Source organism: Cynocephalus volans, chromosome 5, assembly GCF_027409185.1.
Source record: "Cynocephalus volans isolate mCynVol1 chromosome 5, mCynVol1.pri, whole genome shotgun sequence".
Lineage (NCBI taxonomy): Eukaryota > Metazoa > Chordata > Mammalia > Dermoptera > Cynocephalidae > Cynocephalus > Cynocephalus volans.
Genome location: NC_084464.1, coordinates 146018027 through 146043573, shown reverse-complemented (window position 1 = coordinate 146043573; position 25547 = coordinate 146018027). Strand labels below are relative to the sequence as shown.

The 25547-nt window shown below is 37.2% G+C and overlaps 1 protein-coding gene across 1 annotated transcript in view; it reads right to left on the bottom strand.

The window, feature by feature from the left end:
- Positions 1–25238, bottom strand: part of ADGB (androglobin) — a 168768-nt gene extending 143530 nt beyond the window's left edge. The window contains exons 1-2 of the mRNA XM_063098032.1: positions 25165–25238; positions 4005–4167 (exon numbers count right to left, since the gene is read on the bottom strand). Of these exons, the coding sequence (XP_062954102.1) occupies positions 4005–4167; positions 25165–25238 (237 nt within the window). The remainder of the gene's footprint in view (positions 1–4004; positions 4168–25164) is intronic.
- Between the last annotated feature and the right edge of the window lie 309 nt (positions 25239–25547).

Below are 25547 nucleotides of genomic sequence, written 5' to 3'. Positions count from 1 at the left end.
CACTCCCCATCCCATACTCCTAACACCTGGCAATCACTAATCGGTTTTCTATTTCTATGATTTTGCCATTTTAGTAATGTTATATAGATAGAATCATACAGTATGAAACCTATTGGATTTACTTTTTTTCTCTCAGTATAATTCCACTGGAGATTTATCCAGGTTGTTACACGTATTGGTAGTTTGTTTTTTTTTTATTGCTGAGTATTCTTCCATGGTATAGATATTTGTCTGTTTTCCATTTGCTCACTGAAGAACACCTGGGCTGTTTGGGGGTTTGGGTTGTTAACTAATAAAACTGCTATGAACATTAATGTATAGATTATATGGTTTTGTGTGAACATAAATCTCTATTTCTCTGGGATAAATGCCCCCAAATGCAATTAATTTATTAAGTTTTGAACCCCTTTTATAGGTCAGTTAGTGAGCCCTGGAGAAAGAATGATATCCAAATGTCTACTCTCAATTGCTAGCAATCTAGATATTTTGGTTAGCTACTATGTAAGAGTTCTCAGAATTCATAAGGAACCAGAGGGGAAATACCCTTACAACAAATAACATGAAAAGTGCTAGGATTACAAATAAAATGCTTGAGGGATATTAACCATCTGTATGGGGAAAAGAAAGTTAACTAAGTTTCACCTGAGTTAATAAGAATAGGGACAAATAAACATTGTTTGATGGTTTTTATAATAATCATATTTTTACCCTAAGTTTGGTGAAGACTCAGAAATGAGTTATATTTGAGGGTATTGTCTGAGCTTTAAACATTACAAGTGTACATGTTTATCTGTAACATGTGGTTTATTGTCACAATTATGACACTGGGATAATTTTAATAAAGGCAAGGGCACCTCAACATCCAGCCAGATTGTCGAAAGAACTGGAAAATTGACTGAGGTTTCCAGGAGCTATGTTAGACTGCTGGGATTCCCTCACATTGATTTTTCCTTTTTCTTGAAAATATTAATTTAGTAATTTTAAAGTCCCCTATCTGACAATTCCAAAATCTGAGTCACCTGTGGATCAGTTTCTATTTACCTGATTTTTTCTTCTTGGTTTTTAGTCACTTGTTCTATTTTTCCTCATGCCTAGTAATTTTTGATTGAATGATACACATTGGATATAAAGATTAATACAGGTTCTAGATAATGATGTCTTCCTCCAGATAGGAGGGTTTTATTCTCTTTTGGTATGCAGAGTACAAGACGAACATTACCCAGTCAACACTGGGCCTCAGGGTTTGATAGGGCTGCTATAACTTTGGTTTTCCCTCACTTCATAAAGAATGCCATGGCCATTCTGTGGCACTGTCTGAATGGCTGGAGCGTTTATCAGGGTCACTTGACCATCATGCACCCTAAATTCCAGTCTCTGACCATAGCACCATAAAATCTTTTCCTGTTATTTAGTCTCCAACCTGCTGCTTTTTGCTGATTTGCTCAGAGGCTTGCCCTCCACACACAGAGCTTAGGAGTTGAACAAATACCTTAAAATAATACATGCAGAATTTTCAGATCACTTCTCTGCAGTTACCCCTTGGATTTTGGTTTAAGTTCTGTTTGCTTTTGCAGTCCCAGGCAATCCTCTCCCTCTCATGCCCAGAGACACTGACACAGGCCCCTGGCCACTACAATCTGCATGACCTCTAATCTTCATGCCTGAATTTATAAATGTTCTTGAGAACAAAAACAACAACAACAAAATCCCAAGGAGAATGTGGAAATTACCTGTTTGTGATTCCCTTTCCTCCAGGATTTGAGCCTTTTACGTTAAATGTTAATGGTAATCTTTCCATGTCATCTTGCTTCAGGTGTATTTCTTATCTCTACGTTACAGTTCTTCACCATATGAGGGTACTTCAAAAAGTTCGTGGAAAAATAGAATTAGAAGATAATACAAATCTTTCCATGAGCTTTGTGAGGTACCATCATATACATTTCAATTTGGTTCATTCGCTGTATCCTTCAGTTGCCTCTACTTAGCTGAAGAAGTAAGACCTTACTCTGGACTTGAGGCTGATTTTCTGATGACTAACCACCATCTATGGTCTTCTGCAAAACTCCAAGGATATCTGCTATGGCTGGATGCTTAAGACAATTAATCCTGGTATAATCCTGGTAAAATATGAATGTTGCAAGTCAGGGCTAAGAGATACCAAGCCCCACATCATAGAGATGCCATTACAAGGCTTGGACACTGTCCACCACTCACTCCAGTGGAGGGGCTGCTGCTTTATAAGTCGTGAATTCTCGGGTTGTGGGACAGGACCAGGAGTGGGGAGCATGGTTCTATCCCAGATTTTAGAACTTTGCACTCTAGTTAGAACAGGTGCTCTCCTACCTTTGAAAGCTGTAGTGGCAGAATGCGATGGTGGCTAAGGGTCTGCAGTGTCACACTCCCTTGGATAGGCCCGGTTCATAGCACAAGTTGGTCTAGTGCTTCCCTAACTATGCAGTTTTATTGAGCTCCTTAGTCCAAGGGCCACAGTTCTACTTTGGGATCTGATGTTCAGCCAGCCTAATTTGTATACACTGCCCCAAATGAAAGGAACATAAGGAAACAAGCTCACTTACTACTGCTCCAGTCACTCTGGTTCTCCTTAAATGAATGTTCTTCCAGCAGACTTGCCTTTGCTTTATAAACACTGATAAGTGCCAGAATTTTATACGCGCCTTTCTAGAGGTTTGTAAGATTTTTTTTTCAAAGTCATCTGATAAAGGCATGCTTGCACTCCAAGCTCCCTAAAATGTTCTTATTTATATCCTTTTCAAAATTTTCAAGCATTTGTGCCCTTCACTTCCCTGTTGTATCTTCACAATTTGGAGTGACTCATCTCTAGGTCTTTTTCAAAGCTCAACTGACCAACTGAGGATTTGCACAATCCTCCTGATATAAATTCTGAAAGCTGCACACACACACACACACACACACACACATACATACACACACAATCTCTGTAAGTTTTGAATTGCTGCTAAAAATACACAGGATATGACCATTTTCATTTGAACCTGGAGAGTTCAAAAACCCTTTGCATCTAAAAGTTCCGTAATCACTCGACATCACTCTAGGTATGGTACAAAGAATGCATCACCTCTCACATATCTAATTTGGAAATTGTTTGAGTTCTAAAAACGTCAGCAATTGGTTACCTTTATTAAATGTCTTTTGTAAACAACTCATTGATATGAAGTATGTAGTTTGTGCTTCTATATTTTGTGAACAAAATTTAAATGTTAATATTTGCCATTTCAGAGTGTGCAAAGAAGGACACCAGAGTTCAACCTAGCCATACTGGCAGGTTTGTTTGTATTTTGAAAATTATATTATGTTCTATACATTTTTAAAATGAATTGCAGCACCAAATAAATAGGTCGTATTTTGAATGCAATCCATACCCAAATGTTCAAAGTGGCAAAAGAATCTAAAATAATATAATTGGAAAATGTAGGAGCTCCACATAGCTTCAATCTGAAGGACACATCATGTTCACATGACCAAAATTAAACAAATAGCCACTCAGATTTTTACACACATGTCTTTGGGGGATATTAAGAGAGATCCAATTCTTATCTCAAAGTAACATCCCTTTTAAAAAACATCTTCCCTATAACCTCCAGGTAACAGCTTACCAGTCTGCTGTGGACTTTCATTCTCTAAAACACCCTCTCTAAAAGCCTGGTTCCCAATTCTGTCCAAAATCTGTTGGTTAACCTGTTCTATATCTTAATTTCCCCTTTATATCAATATGACTTTTTGGTCATATCTCTTTCCTCCCATTTACCCAAATGTGATTCACCAAAGCTCAGGACTAAGACTTGGAAAGACAAGGTGGAGGTGGTGGTTGGGGATGCAGGGAGGGCAGGTGGACGAAGACAAAATTTCTCATTTAAATGGAGATTGTGGGGAAGAAAAATGAATATACTCTCATGTTAACAAATCTTATTCCATTATAAAACTTAAAATGAAAGTGAAATCCAGTCACATTCAAGTCTACTTACAAACACAGGGCTTTTCCCTGTTTTGTCCTTTTCTTTGCCACCTTTGCCTGCATCCCACTTTTCTGCATTTATGTCAGCTTCACTCCACTCTGGCCAGATTGGGAATTTCCCTTTCTTCTGTTCAACAGAAGTAGGTTGTACATAACTGTCAAAAGGGTACAGACTAGTGAGAAAGAGAGTGGATGGGTTAATTTTAATTAAAATCTCTGAGCTAACATATCGAACTAACTGCATGATATAAATGTAATCATCTTACTGGCAGAGTCATGTTAAACACATTTTTTCAATGTCATACCTGTGGCCAGACAGTTTCCACGTTAGGTGTCTAAAGATTAAAATGACACCAAAGAGATTAATCTATAAGCAAATTTTGAGCATTAGCTACTACTTTGTGATACAGGACATTAAAAAATAGATACAGAGTATTGTCTGTTATTATAAACACAGAAGAATATTTATGTACAATTCACATTTAAAGAAAATCCTTCACACTTACACTAGCAATAGCTTTTGGAATATCAGTACAAATATAAATTTTGATTTTTGCTCATGTAAAAGTACTAGGTGATTATTATTTTAAAAGAAAACTGTGATAAAGAAGAAAACATACCCACCCCACTCTAGATATGACATCGTTAACAATTTTATATCTTCTCAGACCAATATACAGGATATAGATTTTTTCTTCAAAAATAAAATCATTCTGCATATGTTTTACAGACTGCTTTTTCCTACTTGTCAGTTTATTGTTAATATTTCTCACGTCCATAAATGTTTATCTAAACACAAATTTAATGACTGCATAATATTCCACTGTATGAATACACTACATTTCATATAACTAAAGCTTCTATATTTGGAAAATTGAGGGTTTTAATTTTTAATTTTTTTCACCTTTATAAAAGACTATGTTGTCTGTCCTTGTTGCTATATCTTTGCACATATTCTTAATTATTTCCTTAGGATAAATTGTAATAAAGAGCCTTACTCTATTGATGTATATACATAAAGTTTATGGCATATTTTGATAAATTTTTTACAAAAATGTTGGAGTTGGACCTGTTTTCTATTCTCACCATTAGCATATTATAGTTATTATACCTCTAAACCTTGAATATTACTTTTTGTTTATTCTTATGAATTTTTAAGTCTAAAATAGAAACTTTGTTTAATTTTTCAAGTTTTAACTACTTGGGAGGCTAGAACCCTGGAACCCTGTTCCAAACCCTGGGACAAGCAGTTGAAAAAAAAAAAAAAAAACCAAAAAACAGACTAAAATCTTTACCCTTTCAGAGTTCATATTCTAGTGAGTTCTAGACACAAAATAAACAGCATAAATTAAGTAAAACATATAGGAAAATATATGTATACATTCACTATGCTAAGGTGAAATGTAAAACAAGGGAGGGGAACTGAAGAGTTAAAGTAGTCAATTTTTAAAACAATGGTTAAGGAAAGTGTCTACAATAAGGTCATATTGATATAAATAGCAAAAGAAAGTGATAGATCAAACCATGTGGATATCCACGTGAAGAATGTTCCAGACACAGGAAATAGCAAGTGTACACAGCAAAGAAGATTCAGAGAACATGCTGGCTTATTCTAAGAATAATATAGAGGTCAGTGGGGCTGAAGCTAAGAGAGTGGAAGGAGAGGTAAAGGGAGATCATTTCAGAGAGGTAACTGGCGATGCCAGGATTGTAATAAAGCTGATCTAAGCCGAGGGATTGGTGTTGGTCTTTAGTCAGAGTGAGACAGGAAGCCAAAGGAGGGCTCTGAGTGGGGGTACAACGTGATATTACTAAAATCTGATAATTATTCTTGTTTCTATATTGAGCAGAGACCAAGCAAGATAAAGGAACAACGTAGAAAGCTTTGAAGTAACCGGTGAGAACAAATGGGTGTTTGGACCAGGCTGGTAACTGGAGAGAATGCAAGAAATAGTCAGATTTTGTGTTCATTTTTAACGTACAGCAAGTAGATAGAGTGTGCATTTCCTGACAAAAGACCATGGGGTGGAGCAAAATTGAGGTTGGGGGGGGGATAAAGAAAGCAGTTCAGTGTTAGACAAACTGTTTTAGATGCCTAAAATACATCCAAATATGATTCTGAGGTTTGGGAGGAAATAAAATGGACTACAAATGAAACTCTGAGCGTCATCAGCATTTAGATGGTATTTAAAGTCTGAAGATGGGATGATATCACCAAGAAAATGACTACTTAAGGACGAGGCACTCCCAGGGGTGCTATTCAGAACACCCAACAACTGGTATGGACTGAGCACTGACCGATCTAAATGAGGCCTGGCCCCAATGCTGGGCCAGTGTCTTCAAAGCCTCCCGCTATGCCAGACTTGATTCATTTCTCACTTTTAGTGGTGGGGGCAGGGATGTAAAGTTTTCAGGATGGGTCAGGGACTCAAGGCAAGAGGCAAAAATGTCTCAGTCTCAGAGTTATTGGTAAGGTTATTCTTGACGCTACTTACCAATAAGTATAAAAATACCTCAATACTCTAACAGTCAGCACAGCCGTATATCTGTCCTGGTATTCTGTACTTAAAGATCAGAGAGATAAGGAGGAAACATCCAAGAAAATGGAGAAAAAAGCAGTCACTGAATGTGGTTGACAGAATAACGGCCCCCAAATATATACATATCATAGTTCCTGGAACTTGTGGATACGTTACCTTCCATGGCAAAAGGGAGTTTGTTTGTGTGATTAAGATAAGTGTCTTGAGATGGTTAGATTATGCTGGATTATCTGGGTGGGCCAAACATAATCCCAAGGATCCTCAAAATTGCAAGAAGGAGACAGAAGACATCAAAGGGAAACATAACTACTGGAGAATGGACAGAAGCAAAATTGCTGGTTGTGAAGACAGAGAAAGGATGCCATGAATGAAGGAACATGGGCAGGTTCTAGCAGCTGGAAAAGGCAAGGAAACGGATTCTATCCTAGAGCCACTAGAAATGAACACAGCCCTGCTGAAACCTTGGTGTTAGCTCAGCAAGACCATTGTAAACTTACCTCCAGAATTCCAAAACAATAAATTTGTGTGGTTTTAAGTCACTACGTTTGGGGTATTTTACTATAGCAGCAGTAGAAAACTAATAGAGTAAGGTAGGAAAAACACAGTAGAAGGTGATGCCTTGGAAACCAGCTGAAGCAATTTTTTCAAAAATGAGGGAATGAGCAACAGACTCAAACACTGCTAGTAGATCAAGCAAAGATGAAGTAAAAACAACTAAATGCTAAATTTATCAACAAGGAGGTTAGAGTCTCTCTTAAATAGCACTTCCTGGGGGTGAGGGCTGGCAGAGGGACTTTCCTGAACACCTCTCCCTTAAAGCAACACTCACCTCTGTGCATCCTTTCATATTGCTTTATTTTTATAGCAATTGACAATTCTCTCACTAATACTTTATGTGCTTATTGTGTGTCTCCACAAGTAAGTTGGTGAGTTGCACAGTGGTAGGAACATTGTTTTTTTTTGTTCTTCATTTCTTCTATCTCCAGCAACCAGAACAGTGCTGGGACAAGGTAGGAAATCTATCATCTCTTTATATGAAATAAAAGAATGAATGTCTTTATTTTACATTTGTATAAGTTCTAATGAGAACTATTTTCAATTTTTATGTGTAGGTAGAGATTAATCAGATGTTCAACAATCCTGTTTTCATTTTTTCTAGTTTGGCTGGTACTGTGTGATGGTGTCTTGGAAAAAAGAATGTGGGTAGATATGTTGTGTCCCATGTTCAGGCTCATAGAGCATTCTTTGAGATACTTCTCACTTTCTTCCTGCTTGATGTATGGCTGAATCCTGTGTGGACCACCTACAAAATGGTGATATCAGAAGATAGATGTAGCCAGGAACCCTTAGTCAGCACATGCGAAGGCACCACCAAACACGTGATCAGACTCTGGTATGAATGAGAAATATCCTTTGTTGTGTAAGTCACTGAGATTTGGGGATTGTTTGATATTACAGCTAGCATTGAGTACTAGCATCGATTGATATAAAGACTGTAATCTTTCTCTCAGGATTTGGATTTCCTCTTTTTTACCTTTAATCATTATAAGCATACACATACTACATTATTTGCAGATTATTTTTCTATTGCCTTAAAGTTATAACACGTGATTTGCCTGTTTATTATGACTTTCGCCTATCTTTTTTATATTCTGCTGTATAAGTTCATCCTGATCAGGGTTTTCTTCTTCTCCAGTGCCCTTTCTCCAAGGCAATCCTGTGCTGAAAGAATGTTCTTTCAATATAATATTAAGTTTTCTTTTGTCAGAAATGCCAAATGAATAAGCCATCCAGGAACCAATAGATACTGTAAAAGCAAGTCTCAAACCTGTGCAAGTCTCAGTCAGTGTCCATTTCTCAAGAATGAATTTTTTTTTCAGCCTGACATAAGGCAGAGAAAAGTAGCTTTCTTATAATCTCCCTGCACTTAGATGGATTTTTCTCATTCACCTTTATAAAGAGAAACTTGTGGAAATCCATGCCTTTATCTAACTTTGGGGCACTTTCTTCCTTCACTTGGCTCAAGAATCTTGTCCTGAAAATGTTAAAAGATTCCAGTTTCAAAAAACTGATAAGACTTTCTTCAGAGCCATGACACTCTGTTCTTCAATTTCTTCCTCATTTCTGGATCCTGAGGATTTTTATTCTTTATATAAGTATTTCTAGGTATTATAATTACTTTTTAATCTCAATTCATTATCTTGGTGGAAAAAATGTCCGAGAATATATAATCATCAAGGAGTGTTCCTAAGTAGCATGTAAGAATATATAAGAGGTAAAGATGACTAGAGTAGTTTTCATGGAAAAATGGAACATTTTTCATAATGTTAATAGAAAAATCAAGACAGGAAGTAGCACATTATAATGTGTTTTATTAAGCTTTGGTATAAGCCTACAGATACAAAGAAATTGATTTTTAATTTTTTATTACTATATTTATAATTATACAATGCAATCATTTTGAAATGGTAGTTTTGTATCCATCAAAATCATTATAAAGTTACCTCATTCAGGGCACTCAAAATCCTAAAATCTATATATTTAAAAAGGAGATCTAATTTCTTAAAAAATAATGGCTCCCCTCAGATTATGCTTTCCTTTCCTCTTCATTCTGCCAAGTGTAAGTAAATGTTCTAGCATCCTCCTTTAAGCTGTTAAGTTTTATCAATAATTGGCCTACTTTCCTTGAAACACATCAAATCTGTTTCCATCTGTATTGAAGATTACTTAAAAACACCCTCCTAGAGGTGTCTTATACCAACCCAACAAGATCATCAATAGTGCTATGCACACAATATAAAGAATGCTCAAATACAGCCCAGTGTCAAATATGCTGCAGACTTCAAATGGCCATGTAAAATGTTGCTTTTGAAACTCTCAGCACAGCATGACTTTGAAGTTTTCTGGCAGAATGTACCTGCTGCTCTAGCGTGGTTGGAATCCTTTGAGTATTCAAAGCACATTATTCCTGTCTCATCAATTCTGAGAATGAGATCATTTTAAAACACAAAAGTAATCCAGGAAGATTTAGGAACTGGGAATACTATGAAACAAAGGTTGCCGAATTTAAGAAAATTCAAACTTGGGACACTGAAAAATCAAAGTTATTCACAGAGTTATTTTATTCACATAGCAATATACCCAAGTACTAGTAAATGATTTAATTTATTAAAATTACAAGTTGCATAAAAGATTTCAAAGCTAAATATATTATCTAAGTAAATGGACTCCTGAGATCTTCAGAAGATCAACCATAAGTATTTATTAGGATCATCCAGCAAAGTATTTATTAGCAAATGTGCATATGGGCAATCTACCCCAGGCCAGAGAAAAAAGTACTGCAAAAAAGTGGAGGACTCATATAAAGCCAAGACTATTCTTATTGTTACTATACCCATGGGACACTGGGAAAAGTATTCAGACATATTTTGTTTCAGTCAGGGAGAATAATTGGCCCTGTATAAAACATGATTCTGGTTCCAATTAGCAAATCTTAAAAGCTAGATATGAAAGGACCAAGCAACCAAACTACATCCCAGAAAAAAGCTCCCCATATTTATAGGACTACAAAAATATCCATCAAGGTAAAATAACGATGTTTGCCATGCAATCAAGCATGAGAAAAAACACGAATATAAAATTGATGGAGAGAAAAAATAATGGATTGAATTAAACCCATAACTGACAGAGATGTTAAAATTACCTAATTAGGATTTAATATAGGTATTATAGCTCTATTCCATATTTTCAAAATGTTAAGTAGTGACAAAGAAGATAAAAAAGATGGCTGAAATACCTGAAATGAAAACTAAAATATATAACAGGAAAAAAATATACAAGAAAGGTATTAATTAAAGGTAGATTAGACAATGAAGAAGATGAATAAGTTTGAGGAGATAAGAAATAATCCAAAAGAAAAAAAAAGAATTAAAAATGAACAGAGTATCAGTGACCTCTGAGATGACTTCTAGCAACCTATGTGTAATGAGTATCAACAAAGGAGGGATTGGACACAGGAAAAATATTATTTGAAGAAATAATCGTCAAAAATTTTTTAAAATTTGATGAAAACTATAAACTCACTGATTCAAGAATTTTAATGAACCTCAAACTCAAGAAACATGTACAAAACCATGCCTATATACAACATAAGAAAATAACTTAAAGGTAATAGTGAAAAGAAAATCTTAAGGGCAGTTAAAGAAAACACACACACACACACACACACACACACACACACACTTATTAAATGCAGAAGAACAAAAAAGGGAAAACAGCAAATTTCTCATTAAAAACAACGCAAGTGAAGAGTTAATGGGGAACATCATTAAAGAACTGAAAAAAAAAATCCGTCAAGCTACAAGTGTACATCTACTGAAAATATCTTTTAAAAATGAAATGAATATAACCACTTTTTTCCAGACATACAAAAGCTAGTAGCATTATGAGCAAAAATCTTCAACACAATAAAAAAAATTTAAAAGGGCCTTTAGGCAGAAAAAAAAAAATGATGCCAGATTGAAATATGAATATATACAAAGAAATTTTTAAAAAATAGAAGTAGTAACTACATGGCTATTTTATATTTAAAATATATTTGTAGTATAATTAATTACTTACATAGACACATAATGTAATGAAACGTCTGTGACATAAAATCAAATGTATGACAACAACAGTATAAAGGTGGGGGCAAATAATATACTATTAGAATTCTGTTAATTATATGTGAACTGATATACTATCATAAGAGCACAGACTGTGATAGGTGAAAGATGTGTACTATAAACTCGTATTTGGTACAGAAGTCACCAAACAAAGCAAAGAGATATAGTTAAAATCCAACAGAGGAGATAAGCAGAAATTTTTTAAAAATTGGAAAAGATGAAGTCAAACTGTTCCTGTTTGCAGATGACATGATCCTATATATCAAACAGCCTAAAGCCTCTAAAAAAAACCTCTGAGTTGATAAATGATTTCAGCAAAGTTGCAGGATACAAAATCAACACACCAAAATCAGTGGCATTTCTATTCTGCAATAGTGAACATGCAGAAAAAGAAATCAAGAAAGCTACTCCATTTACAACAGCCACCAAAAAAATTAAATACTGAGGAAGAAAGTTAACCAAGGATGTGAAAAATCTCTACAATGAGAACTACAAACCACTGCTGAGAGAAATTAGAAAGGACACAAGAAGATGGAAAGATATCCATGCTCTTGGATTGGAAGAATCAACATTGTGAAAATGTCCATACTACCCAAAGTGATATACAAATTTAATGCAATCTCCATCAAAATTCCAATGACATTTCTCTCAGAAATGGAAAAAAACTATCCTAATATTTATATGGAATAAGAAAAGACCATGCATAGCCAAAGCAATTTTGAGCAAAAAAAAATAAAGCTGGAGGTATAACACTACCTGACTTTAAACTATACTACAAAGCTATAATAACCAAAAGAGCATGGTACTGGCATAGAAACAGAAACACAGATCAATGGAATGGAATAGAGAATCCAGAAATCAACCCATACACCTACAGCCATCTGATCTTGACAAAGGCACCAAGTCTATACACTGGGGAAGAGACTGTCTCTTCAGCAAATTGCACTGGCATAACTGGATATCCACATGCAGGAGAATGAAACTAGACTCATACCTCTCACCATATACCAAAATCAACTCAAAATGGGTTAAAGAATTAAATATACAACCTGAAACATTAAAAACTTCTTAAAGAAAACATAGAGGAAACGCTCCAGGAAGTAGGACTGGGCACAGACTTCATGAATACGACCCCAAAAGCACTGGCAACCAAAGGAAAAATAAACAAATGGGATTATATCAAACTAAAAAGCTTCTGCACAGCAAAAGAAATAATTAATAGTTAAAAGACAACCAACAGAGTGGTAGAGAATATTTGCAAAATATACATCTGACAAAGCATTAATTTCCAGAATATACAAGGAACTGAAACATGTTCACAGCAAAAAAAACCAAGTAACCCAATTAAAAAATGGGCAAAGGAGCTAAACAGGCATTTCTCAAAGGAAAATATACGAATGGCCAACAGACACATGAAAAAATGCTCAATGTCACTCAGCATTCGAGAAATGCAAATCAAAAGCACACTGAGATACCATCTCACTCTAGTTACAATTGCTAATATCCAAAAAACAGTGAATGATAAATGCTGGTGAGGTGGTAGAGAAAAAGGAACTCTCATACACTGTTGGTGGGACTGCAAAATGGTGCAGCCTTTATGGAAAATGGTACGGAGGTTCTCAAACAATTACAGATAGATCTACCATATGACCCAGCTATCCCACTGCTGGGAATATACCCAGAGGAATGGAAATCATCATGTCGAAGGGATACCTGCACTCCAATGTTCATTACAGCACTATTTCCAATAGCTGAGAGTTGGAAACAGCCCAAATGTCCATCATCAGATGAATGGATAAGGAAAATGTGGTATATCTACAAATACTCCCATTCGCAGCAACATGGATGGACTTAGAGAAAATTATATTAAGTAAAACAAGTCAGGCACAGAAAGAGAAATACCGCATGTTCTCACTTATTTGTGGGAGCTAAAGATGAATAAAGAAATACACAAACAAATGAGGGGGGGCGGGAAGAAGACAAAACAACCACAATTCCTTGAAGTTGTTAAGACAAGTGAACAGATATGAGGTTGATGGGAGGGAGGGCGGAGTGGGAGGGGGGAGGGAGGCTTCGGTAAAGGGAGACAAAAATCAATTTCATTGTATATTGATAAATAAAATAATATAATAATTTATCCATAATATAACACAGGAAGAAAACAAGAGGAACACTGAAGAGACAAGACAAAAACAAAAAAAGTAGCAAAATGACAGATTTAAACTTAGCAATATTAATATCTTAAATGTAAATGACCTAAACATCTCAATAAAAAGGACACATTGTCAGATTGGATAAAAAGTAACAAAACCTAACTATGTGCTATCTATATGAAATTCACTTTAAATATCAAAACACAAATTAAGGAAAAAATATATACGATGTTAATACTAATCAAAACATATATTATAAAAAGTACATTTGAGAACAAAGAATATTTCCAGGAATAAAAAAAATGTGATTTCATAATGATAAAAAGGAAAATTCACTGGGAGCATGTAACAATCCTAAACTTTCTTGAACCCAATAACAGCTTGTTAACACATGAAGCAAACACAAAAGTACAAGAATCAATATTCAAATTCATAAATATAGTAGAGAATAGCAAATAACGAGCCAACCAAAATTCAGTAAGGCTATAGAAGATAAAGAATAAAGAACATTATCCATCAAAATTGACCTAATTAACACTTCTAAAACACTCCATTACAACAGAATGCACATTCCTTTCAAGTGCACACAGTACATTTATCAAGGTACACCATAATTTGATCTGTAAAACAAGTCTCAGTAAATTTAAAATAATTTAAATCATACAAATTATGTTCTCTGACCTAAGAAATTTACATTAGAAATCACTAACAACAACAAAAACAAAAATTGCAAAATTCCAAGATATTTGGAACCTATATAAACACATTATGATTAGCTGATGAGTTAAAGAAGAAATCAAAGGGAATTTAGAAAGTTTTTTGAATTGAATAAAAATGAAAACACAACACATTAAAATTTGCAGGATGCCACTAGAGCAATACAAAGGATGAAATTTATAGCACAAGATACCTAGATGAGATCAGTCAGAGTCTCAAAATAACATACTCAGTTTCCACCTTAAGAAACTAGAAAAAGAAGAGCAAATTAAAACTAAAGAAAATTTTTAAAAATGGAAATAATAAAGATTAGAGAAGAAACCCATGCAATAGAAAAGAGAAAAACAATAGAAAAAAATAAATAAAGCCAAAATTCTCTTCAAGATTATGAAAATCGGTCAATCAGTAGTCAGAGTGATCAGGGATGTAGGAGAGATGACACAAACTATCAACATTAGATATCAAAGAGAGGACATCACTACTGGTCTCACAGACATTAAAAAATAAGAAGAAAATATTAAAAATGACATTATGTCCATATATCTGATGATTGATGAAATGGATCAATTGCTTAAAGATTTTCACTGAAGAAGAAATGGATGGAAATGGAGATATTGACAATCCTTATATCTATTAAAGAAAGTGAATTTGTCATTAAAAACCTTATCTAAAAGAAAACTCCTTATCCAGATGGCTTCACTGGTTGTCTACTAAATATTTAAAGAAGAAATAATACCAATGCTCCAGTAACTCATCCAGAATATCGAAGAGGAAGGAAAAATTTCTTACTCATTCCATGGGGCCAGCATTACCCAAAAAACAAAGCCAGACAAAACATTGTAATAAAAGAGAATTAGAGTCCAATATTGCCCACGAACATAGAGGCAAAAAACTGTAAGCAGAAATAGAACAGATCAAATTCTGTGATATGTAAATTAAAACACGTAATGATCAAGTGGAGTTTATCCCAGGAATGCATGGCTAGTTCAACATTTGATAATCACTCAATGTAATTCACCATATTAACAAAATGAAAAAGAAAATGCATATGATCATCTGAAAAGACAGACAGTAAAAGGTTTGACAAACTTCAACACCCGATTTTGGTCTCAGAAAATGAGGAATAGAAGGCAACTCCTTCAACTTGATAAAGGACATCTACAAAAACCTACAGCTGGCATCACACTTAGTGATGAAACACTTTACTCATATGATCAGGAATAGGACAAGGATATATAGTCTCACTTCTTTCATTTAATATTTTACTGAAGGCTCAAGCTAGTCCATGCAAACAAGAAAGAGAAATAAACCCTGACTGGAAAGAAGAGGTAAAACTGTCTTTATGTGCAGATGAAATGATTGTCTATGTAGAAAATCTGATGACATTTAAAAAACTCCTGTAAGTGATAATTGAGTTTAGCGATGTTGAAGGATACAAGATAATATAGAAAAATAAGCTGAACTATTACATACTGGCAAGAATGGAATTGGAAGCCATAGGTTGGAGAGCATGGCTGCATGTGTGGTGGCTGCCTGAGGCAGTCAACTCCAGCCAAAGTGGCGGCGCTGCACAGTTGCACTAACTCCACCCCCCACACACAATTTGTTTAGTGAACCACCCCCAAGTGGCCCTAAGGTGAGGGACCTGACTAAACTATTCTATTCTCCTAATGAGGAGGGAGCAGAAGCTGGTTGCAGTGCTGTTCACAGGAGCTCTCCCTCTTTCTCTCTTACCCTCTCTCCATTCCTTCATTCTTCCTTTATTTTAAAACATCCTCAGGATTTTACAAGCCTGTCAGAGTTGGGGACCCCTCCCATCAAAGATCTGGGCAGGACTGGGGGACAGGTTGGGAGTGTGCTGAGTGGGGAGGTGGGAGGCACGGGGCCTGGGGCAGCTCTCTCCTTGCTTGTAAACTTGTAGCTTCACAGAAAAAAAAAAAAAAGCAGTATTAAATAAAGTAATGTCTTTTTTCCCTGGAGAAAACAGAAAAGGAGAAACATCCTATCAGCACAATGGTGTATTAAGAAGATTACCAACAGCAGAAATACCTTGAATGTTTCCTCAGTGGTACTACCCAGAGTTAATAAGGGCCTCAAGCAGAGGATGGTAGGAAAGAAAATAAATGCAGAGCCAAGGTGAAGAGGTAAAAGAACAAGGAAATCACCTGCATGTGATGGGCAAAGGAGAGGGAGGGGTCAGAGGACTGGTCTCTAGGGTTACGGTGACAGGGCAAAGAGTAAAAACATTCTCTAAAATGAGCAACATGGGAAGTGAGTACATTTGGGAGAGAAAATAATGACCTCCATTTTGGACAGAATTAATTTGGAGTAAGAGAACACGTCCAAGTGGATTTGACCATGTGAACATGAGCTTAATTGCATGATAAGGGTCAGAGATGTTAATTTAGTCCTCTAAAATCAGGAATAATTGTTTTACACAATCAAAAGGGAGAGAAGAGAGGAGCTACGTAGAACAATAGGAGAATGACTTAATTTGGGGGACAGAAGGAAAAAAAGAACAAGGCAGGGGGCAGATGGGAGAGAGAAGAGAACTCCAGGAAATGACAAGAGAGGCGAGATCGAACTGCAGTGCCATGTACTTCCCTGTGGGCATCTGAACCTCCTTGAGAGACAGGCAGGGACCAGGAGAGAGCCTGGGAGGCCGGCTGCTTCTGCTGCTCTGCTGCCAAGCCAATGTACACAGTCTGCTAGGATCTTAAGTTACTGCCATCTTTCTGGATATGAACCTTCCAGCAGCAAAGGTGATATTTATAAAGAGCCAACAGAATATATGGTATGAAATCCATGAAATAGTATCCATAGTGACTTTAGCCAAAATCCATGAAGGAAACAGCAGGTCTGCAGGAACCAAAGTCTGGTACATGCATAGGCTCTAACTAATCCCTTCTTTACACAACTTCAACTATTTTCCTCATAACTTCATTCTTTGTGATGCAGGCTAGTCATCTTCTTAGACCTTGATCCAAGGTGGCATAAGCATGTGGCTTTGTCTCAAATTTCTAATTAATTCATCTGCATTTTTCACTAGAATAGTATGCAGAAAGGACCGTGCTGCCAGTTTGTGCAACACAGCCTTAACACTTGACCCTAACCCCACCTGGTTAAAGTCCCACTGGGTCTCTGGCTCATACCTGGGTCAAAAGTAAGCAAAACAGTTCACACTTCTTACTTTCTCTCCTTCTGCCTGTATATCCACAAGGTTTAGATGACCTTGTAGCCTTTTTAATTAATTTAATATCTAATTGCTATGAATTAAATGTGTCCCCCAAAAGTTCATGGGTTGAAAACTTGATCTCCATTGTAAGTGACATCGTAACAGGAGGTAGAAAATCCAATTATGGTATTTGAAAGGGGGGGCCTTTGAGAGGTAACTGGATCGTGACGAACAGATTAATCGACTCATAGATGAATGAGTTAGTGGTTTAGCGGATTATCATGGAGGCAGAATGATGGCTTTAGGAGAGCACAAGAAGGAGCTCTTGCCACTCTCGCCATGTGATACCTTGTATCACCACAGGTCCCTGTACCAAGCCCCCACCAAGAAGAACGCCCTCACCAGATGTGGCCCCTGGATCTTGGACTTCCTGGCCTATAAAACTGTAGGAAATAAATTTCATTTCTTTATAAATTACCCCGTTTCAAATATCCTATTATAAGCAACAGAAAATGGACTAATACACTATCCTAGACACACGTCCTCCCCTTGAATTCAGTAGATAGCTCCTCTGAATGTTCCCTATACTCAAAAAATGTGATACTTTCTGAGTAATAACACTGGAAAAAAAAATGCTGCAGAAAGACTGAAGATGAACAGCTGAGAGGCAGCACTGGGTTGACCCTGGCCTCTGAGAGTGTCTCCATAGAGGCTGCGGACACGAGCCAGGTACCTTGGACTGGAGATTGAGAGGTAAGGGAAAGCAGGGCTTAAAAGGTGAGCTGATATTTCAAAAACTGAGCTAAAGTCATATGTAAAATTCATTAGGTCAGAAGCATGGAATAAAAATAATTACATAATATTTGTACTGTGGCATTCATTCTGACACCAGCCAAAAAAAAGTATTTATTTACTTAAAAGTGTACTATGTGTTAATTCAGCCATATAGATTAGCATGGCTACAGCTCCAGAACTTGGAATTAATTAGCTTGGACCTACCCTGGGAAGGAATGTTAACAGTAAAATTTCAAAGCACCTCGTCAGGTACTTCATTACCATGTCATGACAACATATACATATCTTCTTTATCAAAAGTGAAAGTGAGAAAAATTAGTAATATTTCTATCCAATGTTTCATATTATACAAATTTGTCATAGCTATATTTATAATCAGTCTTGGGTACGGTTTTTAGTCTTTTCATCACACAGTAAGCGGCATAAACTAATTCTTTGATTTAAATCTGCAACTTGTAAATATGAAAGTAATGTTAAAGTCAATTAAAACACTTTAAAATAATCACTTGATTGTGCCACTATTAGCTTGCTCATCTAGAAGCATTAGCAACAATGCTATTACTTTCAAAGAATAAATTCAATTATGTTTGTAGGTGACAATGAAGTACTAATTCCATGAGTTTGTTTAAATCTTTTCAATCTAACTTTTTCTACCCCTCTAATAATTCTATGGAGTAAACTTAAAGGGAACCATCTCTACCTCAAAACTAAACAAACTAAAAATTGAGTGATTAAAAAAAAGGGTTCACTGCCAAAGACGATTCTTAAACCATGTCAAATTTTAGTAAATTATTAGAAAAAAAAATGCTCAGATTAAGATTATTTCAAAGGCAGACCCTATTAAGATTAAAGGGTATTCCTATGCACATTAAACAGGGTGTTTGGGCTGAGATTTTTATGCTTTAAAACATGCAACGGACATTTATATAATGTCATAACCTGTGCCATGCTGCCCTGGGCACTGGGATGACAGCGACAGGCTCTGTTCCCTCTGGGCTCTCTCAGTCTCTCTGGTTCTGTATCAGAGGGTATTATGGCCCAGTTGCCACACCAGGTTTCCAGTTCAACTCAATTAAATCATGTGTGCATTTATTAAATACGCACTGGGCCAGGCCCTGAAGAGAACACAAAATAAATAAGGTGAGGCATTCAGAAATCTGTCACTGAATCTCATTTACACATTTTTTCCTTTCCTTTTCAGACATGGAAGCATCATCACCTGGACATCACCATCATGCACTATGTTGCAACTGAAGACTGGAAACTTGGCTGGTGTAGTCTCTGACCACAATCATTTCACACATCTGCTCTGCACACCCACTCCCTTTCCATATGTTCCTCCCTATCATCAGGAATGCCCAGAATCAGGCATTCCCCCATTATCCCAGGCCATCACTGATGGAGTTTGGATGTGTTATCCCCTCCAAAACTCATGTGGAAATTTGATCTCCAATGTGGCAGTGTTGGAAACTGATTGAGTCATGGGGGCAGATTCCTCATGAATGTATTAATGCTCTCCCTGGGGGAGGAGGGGTAGTGAGTGAGTTCTCACTCTATTAGTTCCAACGAGAGCTGGTTATCTAAAAGACCCTGGCACCTTCTCTCTCTCTCTCTTGCTTCCTCTCTCTTGCTTCGTCTCACCACGTGATCTGCTTGTACCCACTGGCTGCCTGCCACTTTCCACCATGAGTAGAAGCAGACTGAGGCCCATGCCAGATGCAGCTGTCCCAGAATCATAAGCCAAATAAACCTCTTTTCCTTATAAATTACCCAGTCTCAGGTATTTCTGTTATAGCAACACAAAAACGGACTAATACAATCACCCATTTCTTACTACCCTGATTCTTAATCCAGCATAAATTCCATGCTTCCTCACTTCATAGAGTTCAAATTCCTTAACTTATTCTTCTCATTCTGCTGCATATTCACCTTAAATAATCTGTGTGCCAGTACATTCATACGCAGACCCTCTGCCTTAGCCAACCTCGATGACTTTCTGTGCCCCAAACATTCCCATTGCCTACACTAACCTTCTCCATAACCTGTGCCTTTAGAAGCTGAGGGAGGGATGAAAGACAGCTCTAGTTGGAAAGGCTCTTCCTGCCCTCTAATTCATATAGCCCTCGTTTTAGTAGTCTCATGATTAACCTAATCCCATACCTATGCATGAGTCCTTCTAAGATTTCCAACCAGATCTTCCTGATAAATGTGATGTTACCATATACTTCCTAGTTACTTCTGTATAAATCTTACCATCCTCCCCCAACCCCCAATCCCAGGTTACAAACCCCTTGACAGAAGGTGGTGTGTTTTGCAATATCTTATCCTCTGGGACACACCAGTGACTTGGGCATGAGAAGTGCTCATTAAATAGTTAGGAAATGAACATAAAAAGTTGGTTTTCCTCTGGAGATATTTCTGTCACTAAAGTTAAAATTTTAAATTTGTTAATGGATCTTAATTGTTGAGGTCCACAGAGGTCACCTGGGGCAATCACAAAAGTCAGTGTGACCCTGGGTTGTTTCTTTGGCGGTTCTTCCTCTTACATTTGCTTTCAATGTGGACCATAAAGACTGGACCTGGAGCTATAAATGACAGCTACTGTGTCTTGCTTTCTTTAATTTTTGTTTGTTTGTTTATTTTTCTGACTTCTGCAGGTAGAGAAATATAAGGCTTACCAATGACTGTTGAATGGTTTCATTGAACCAACTCTCTCTTGAACCTCAGATAAACCAAGAACTCACTTAATTTAATACTCAATGAGATATGTATTCCTCTACTTTATGTTGCTTTCATAGAATTAATTATAAGTCAGATTTTGTAATAGTCCTGTTTTCAAATTTCATGAGGAAAAATATATTGATCATTTTTTTTAATTCTATGAAATTTATATGTGCATTTCAGTCAGAAAGATAGGTTAACTTGAGGACTATGAAGTATATTTCATTCTGCTTTTGAAAGAGGTTAATATTTCACCACTATTATGAATCTAGAAGGTTGCATGATTCTTGTTTAACAAATTATCTGTTTTTTCAATCTTGGTTTGAATGTGCTATTGGCAGTGAAACAAAATTTCATGACTATAAACACAAAATTGTGTTCCTATCTCAAAGTGCCCGTTAGAGTTCCAAATATTTTAGTGTATAAAGTGTCTGCATTAATGCTTCTATGACTATTAATACTTAAATTGCATACTTTTTTTTGATTCTGTTGAGTTAACCATAATCTACACATAGACCTATATTTAGTACTTCCAAGTAGATAAAATTTTTGTCTTAATATCAGTACAAATCCTTCCAGTCTAACTGGTAAGAGAATCTTTGCAGTTCATATTAGTTTTCAAATCAATTAGATTTTTAAAAAAAATCATTTAAATTTGTTTAAAACTGCTAATTATTACTAGATACTGTTATGGACTGCACATCTGTATACACCCAAATTTATATGTTGAAACTCTAATCCTCAACGGGATAGTATTAGAATATGGGGCCTTTTGGGGGCAACTAGGTCATGAGCGTGGGGCCCTCATGACGGGATTAGTGTCTTTACATGAAGAGGAAGAGAACTAGCCCTTTCTCTCTCCATCATGTGAAGACACAAGAAGAAGACAGTCATCACTGAACCAAAAAGAGGCCCCTCACCAGAATCAGACCATGCTAGCACCTTCTCTTTGACTTCCAGCCTCCAGAGTTGTGAGAGATAAATTTAAAAATAAATACCACTGTCTAAGGTATTCAGTTAAAGCAGCTCGAACTAAGACAGATACTGATAATGAGAGTTACAATTTGTGACAGTTGTTATATGTTAACAGCTGTTATGTTAAAAAAAAACAATAGAAAAATCAGTTAAATCAAGGTTTTTAAACACTTTATCATAACAAAATTCCCTCACTTATTATGGACCCAGTGGAGATAAAAAACATCTGAGAATATGGAAGTTTAGAGCTGGAGGTAAATAAAACTGGGAGGGAGGACAGAGAGTGTGGGGGTGGGAGCAATTGTGATCAGACGGCCTTCGTTTAAAGAAGAGAAAACCGAATGTCAGAATAGAAAATGACTCATCCAATGCCACAGAAGAATTGGTACCAGAGTGAACCCTAGAACAAAGTTTTCATACTGGCTGATACAGAAAACTAGAGAATACATAAGACAGAAACAGTTTAATCTATTGTAAAAACTGACAGCTCAGTTATCTGGCATCTTTTTTTTTTTTCTGATTCAGGTCATGTTTACTTATGAATTTGGTCATAGCTGGAAACAGATGATTTTGCTGTTATTGGTTATAACATCTCAGTTTTTGAACTTTGCCCTTAGCAGATAACATAAGAAAGAGAAGGAGAATTGGGCTTCAATCAATTCAGAAGGAATAAAAACCAAGGTAGGTAACTAAACTATAAACTCATTAAATAAACCAATGGCAAATGCTTACTATGTGCTAGTCACCATACTAGGCAAAACCCAGACATGGTCCTTATTCTCAGTCTGACACACGATTTTAGGACAAAAAGAGACAAGCTACAGAAGGCAGCTCTAAGAGAATAAGATTCTACAGAATGGCCATTTTCAAGGCTCTAAAGACTTTTTTCTTTTATTTCCTTATCCATAACCTTGCTAGAGTAGGTTGCATTATTGGATATATAACCACAAGGTGTGGCAAAATGACATAAAATCTTACTCTAAATCTCCCCACTGTATTTCAAATGAAAATCACACTAGAGCCTTGCTAGACTTTGATCCCTACACCTCATGCTGGGCAACGCTTTGTCTTGTTTCTATGACCTAGCCAGGTATCCATGATTAGTTCATCAGTAAAAGTCAGAGGATAGACTTGATTTATAATGAACTTCATGTCCTATTATTTAATGCTACAGCAAAATCTAATGATTTGGTGTTTAATGCTTGCTAGATAGTTTCTAGCAAAGCCCTAGCTTTTTTATAACTGTTTGCCCTTCATCTTCTATTTTCATACAATATATACAGATGTTTTATTGATATAATTCAATTCATGTGTTTTCCAGAAAGAAGAAACATGTTAGAAATACATTATCATCTCAGAAAGAAATGAGAAGTCCCAGGAAGGGAAGAGCTAGCATCTTACCAGTAGGGTCCTTTTCTCTATCATGTGATGCATTTACCACAGGATCAGGCCATATAATGTGTTTTATTGTACCTGGTTTAATCAGTTTCTTTATGGGAGTTAACAATTTCATCACTTTCAGGATATAAACTCTTTAAAGTCAAAGATTTTCCCCATGCTCCTAAATAGTTGTCAGCCTTCACATGCATTAATTATAACCATCATTGATTTTTTTTTGATGTATTCAAAATTCTTTTGCCCCTGCTAAAATCTCTTAATCACTGTCATTCATTCATTCGTTTAATAAACATTTTTGAGTGCCTACTACATATGACCCAGGAAGAACTCCAGGTAATAAGGATTCAACAGTATATAAAACAAAACGAAATATCCCTGCTTTCATGGAATTTATATTCTATTGCGATGAAAAATGAAGAAAGCATAATTTTTAAAACATGAAATACATAGTATGTAAAATAAGTAAAAAAAAATCAACAAAGGAAGAAAACAAAACAGTGAAGAAAAACACGGAGTTTTTTTGTTTTGATTTTGGTTTTGCCAAGGAAGTGGAGGTTGCAGTTTTAAATCATGTGGCCAAAGAAGCTGACCGGAAAAAATGGCATTCAGGTAAACACCTGCAATAAATGAGAGAGAAAACCATATGTTTATATGGGAGGAAGATCTTTCCAGCAAAAGAAACAGCAAGGGCAAAGGCCCTGTGCTGGAAACACGCCTGAGGTACTCAAGGAAACGGAGAGTCGGCTAGTGTGTCTGAAGCTAGAGAACAAGCAGAACATAAAGCCAGAGAAGTAACAAGAGCCTGGTCCTGAAAGGCCTTGTAGGCTTTGGACCTATAAAGAATGAAAGTCATTAAACGATGCTGACTTACATTGGTACTCAGAAGTAAAGCAATTCTGTTCAAATCACTTACATATGAAATATAGTTTCTGAAATTTAAACTAATAAAATGAATGCATTATCTGCCAGGTAGCTGGAAGCTTACGTATGAGAGAGGACAGGACTAAGGAAGTAGAGAATTATGGACATGGAAATGAGTCTGGGAGAAGAGTTCATAAAGGGAAAGGGCCAGTTATGGGGGATCTGTGAACAGACGCCTAGCGTGGGATTCTTTAGGCAGGGAAAGAGCCAGAGAAGCAGGCATCAAAGATGTGAGAATCCAATTAAAAAACATTCACTGCCCAACTCCAACAGCCACAGCATGGAGAACAGAAAGGATCCCACCGATGCAGGGTTTGGCAGCGGGCATTATCTCACAGCTGGAGTGAATTTTAGAAATTGCACAAGTTCCAACAATAGCCCAAATCCTCTGCTATTGATAATTGGATATCTCTGGAAAGGAGAGGGGGGAAAGATCAAAGAAAATCATATTAATAATAAGGGTGTACACACAAAGACACAACACCTAAGTCAGCCCAGGACAGAGGGGCAACATAAAGATTCCATGAATTAAGGTCTGTGCACTTTCTCAGAGTCAACACTAATAATACCATGAACTACGGATTTATATTGTTTTAACTTTTTGAAGCCTGCTATGTCTGATTTCATCTGATTAAAGGTCTTAGTGGCGGGACGGGGCAGATACAAACTAGGGAAGTATCACTAAGATAAAAGTGTCTCTGCCTCCTCTGTTTCTCTCTCTCTCATTATTGGGGCCAGACAGATGTTGTCTTAATTGAAAGTCTTGAGTTTTGAGACGTGCCCCTTTTGCAAGGAAGCTATAATCTTTCTAACCGCCTGAGAGGGCTACGAAGGAGAGGAAGGGTGGGAAGGGGTGGGAGACTCAGGGACGGGAGCCACAAGTCCGGGCGAGCATCCAAAGCAAGAAGACGGGGGCTCTGGGAACGGAGCGGACGAGCCAGGCCTGGGGTAGGGAAGGGAGCAAGACCGCAGGGAAGACTGAGGAGCTGCGAGGAGGCCAGCCGAACTCCTGTCCTGGCAGAGTTTGCTGCCGGGAGGCAGCCCCAGAAGGAGCGGGAAGGCCAAGGCGCTAGGCCAGGGGCGGGATGGGCAGACAGAGGTCCCTTACTCTCTGCTTTTATCCGATCCGTGCGCCGAGTTGATACGATGCACCTCCTTCTTCTTGGTCTGTTTGGAGGTCATGGCAGAGGCTGACCCGGGCCGGGCTGAGCTCGGAGAAAAGAGCGGGCTGGGCGTCCCCAGGCTCCGCGTCCGCCGTTGCCAGGAGACGGCGCCCGGCGCCTGGATGCGCAGGGGGCGGGCTCTGGGGCCGCGGGCTGCGCGGGGGCGCGGGCGGGCCGAGCGCAGATGCCCACATCCGGGTGGAGTCCTAGGGGTTGAGCTGGTGTCCGGAGAGGAATCGGGAGCCCGCGAAGGGTTAATGGGCAGCTGTGAGGAACTGGAATTCTGTCGGGCCTGGCCTTACCCTTGGGATCCACAGACATACATGGT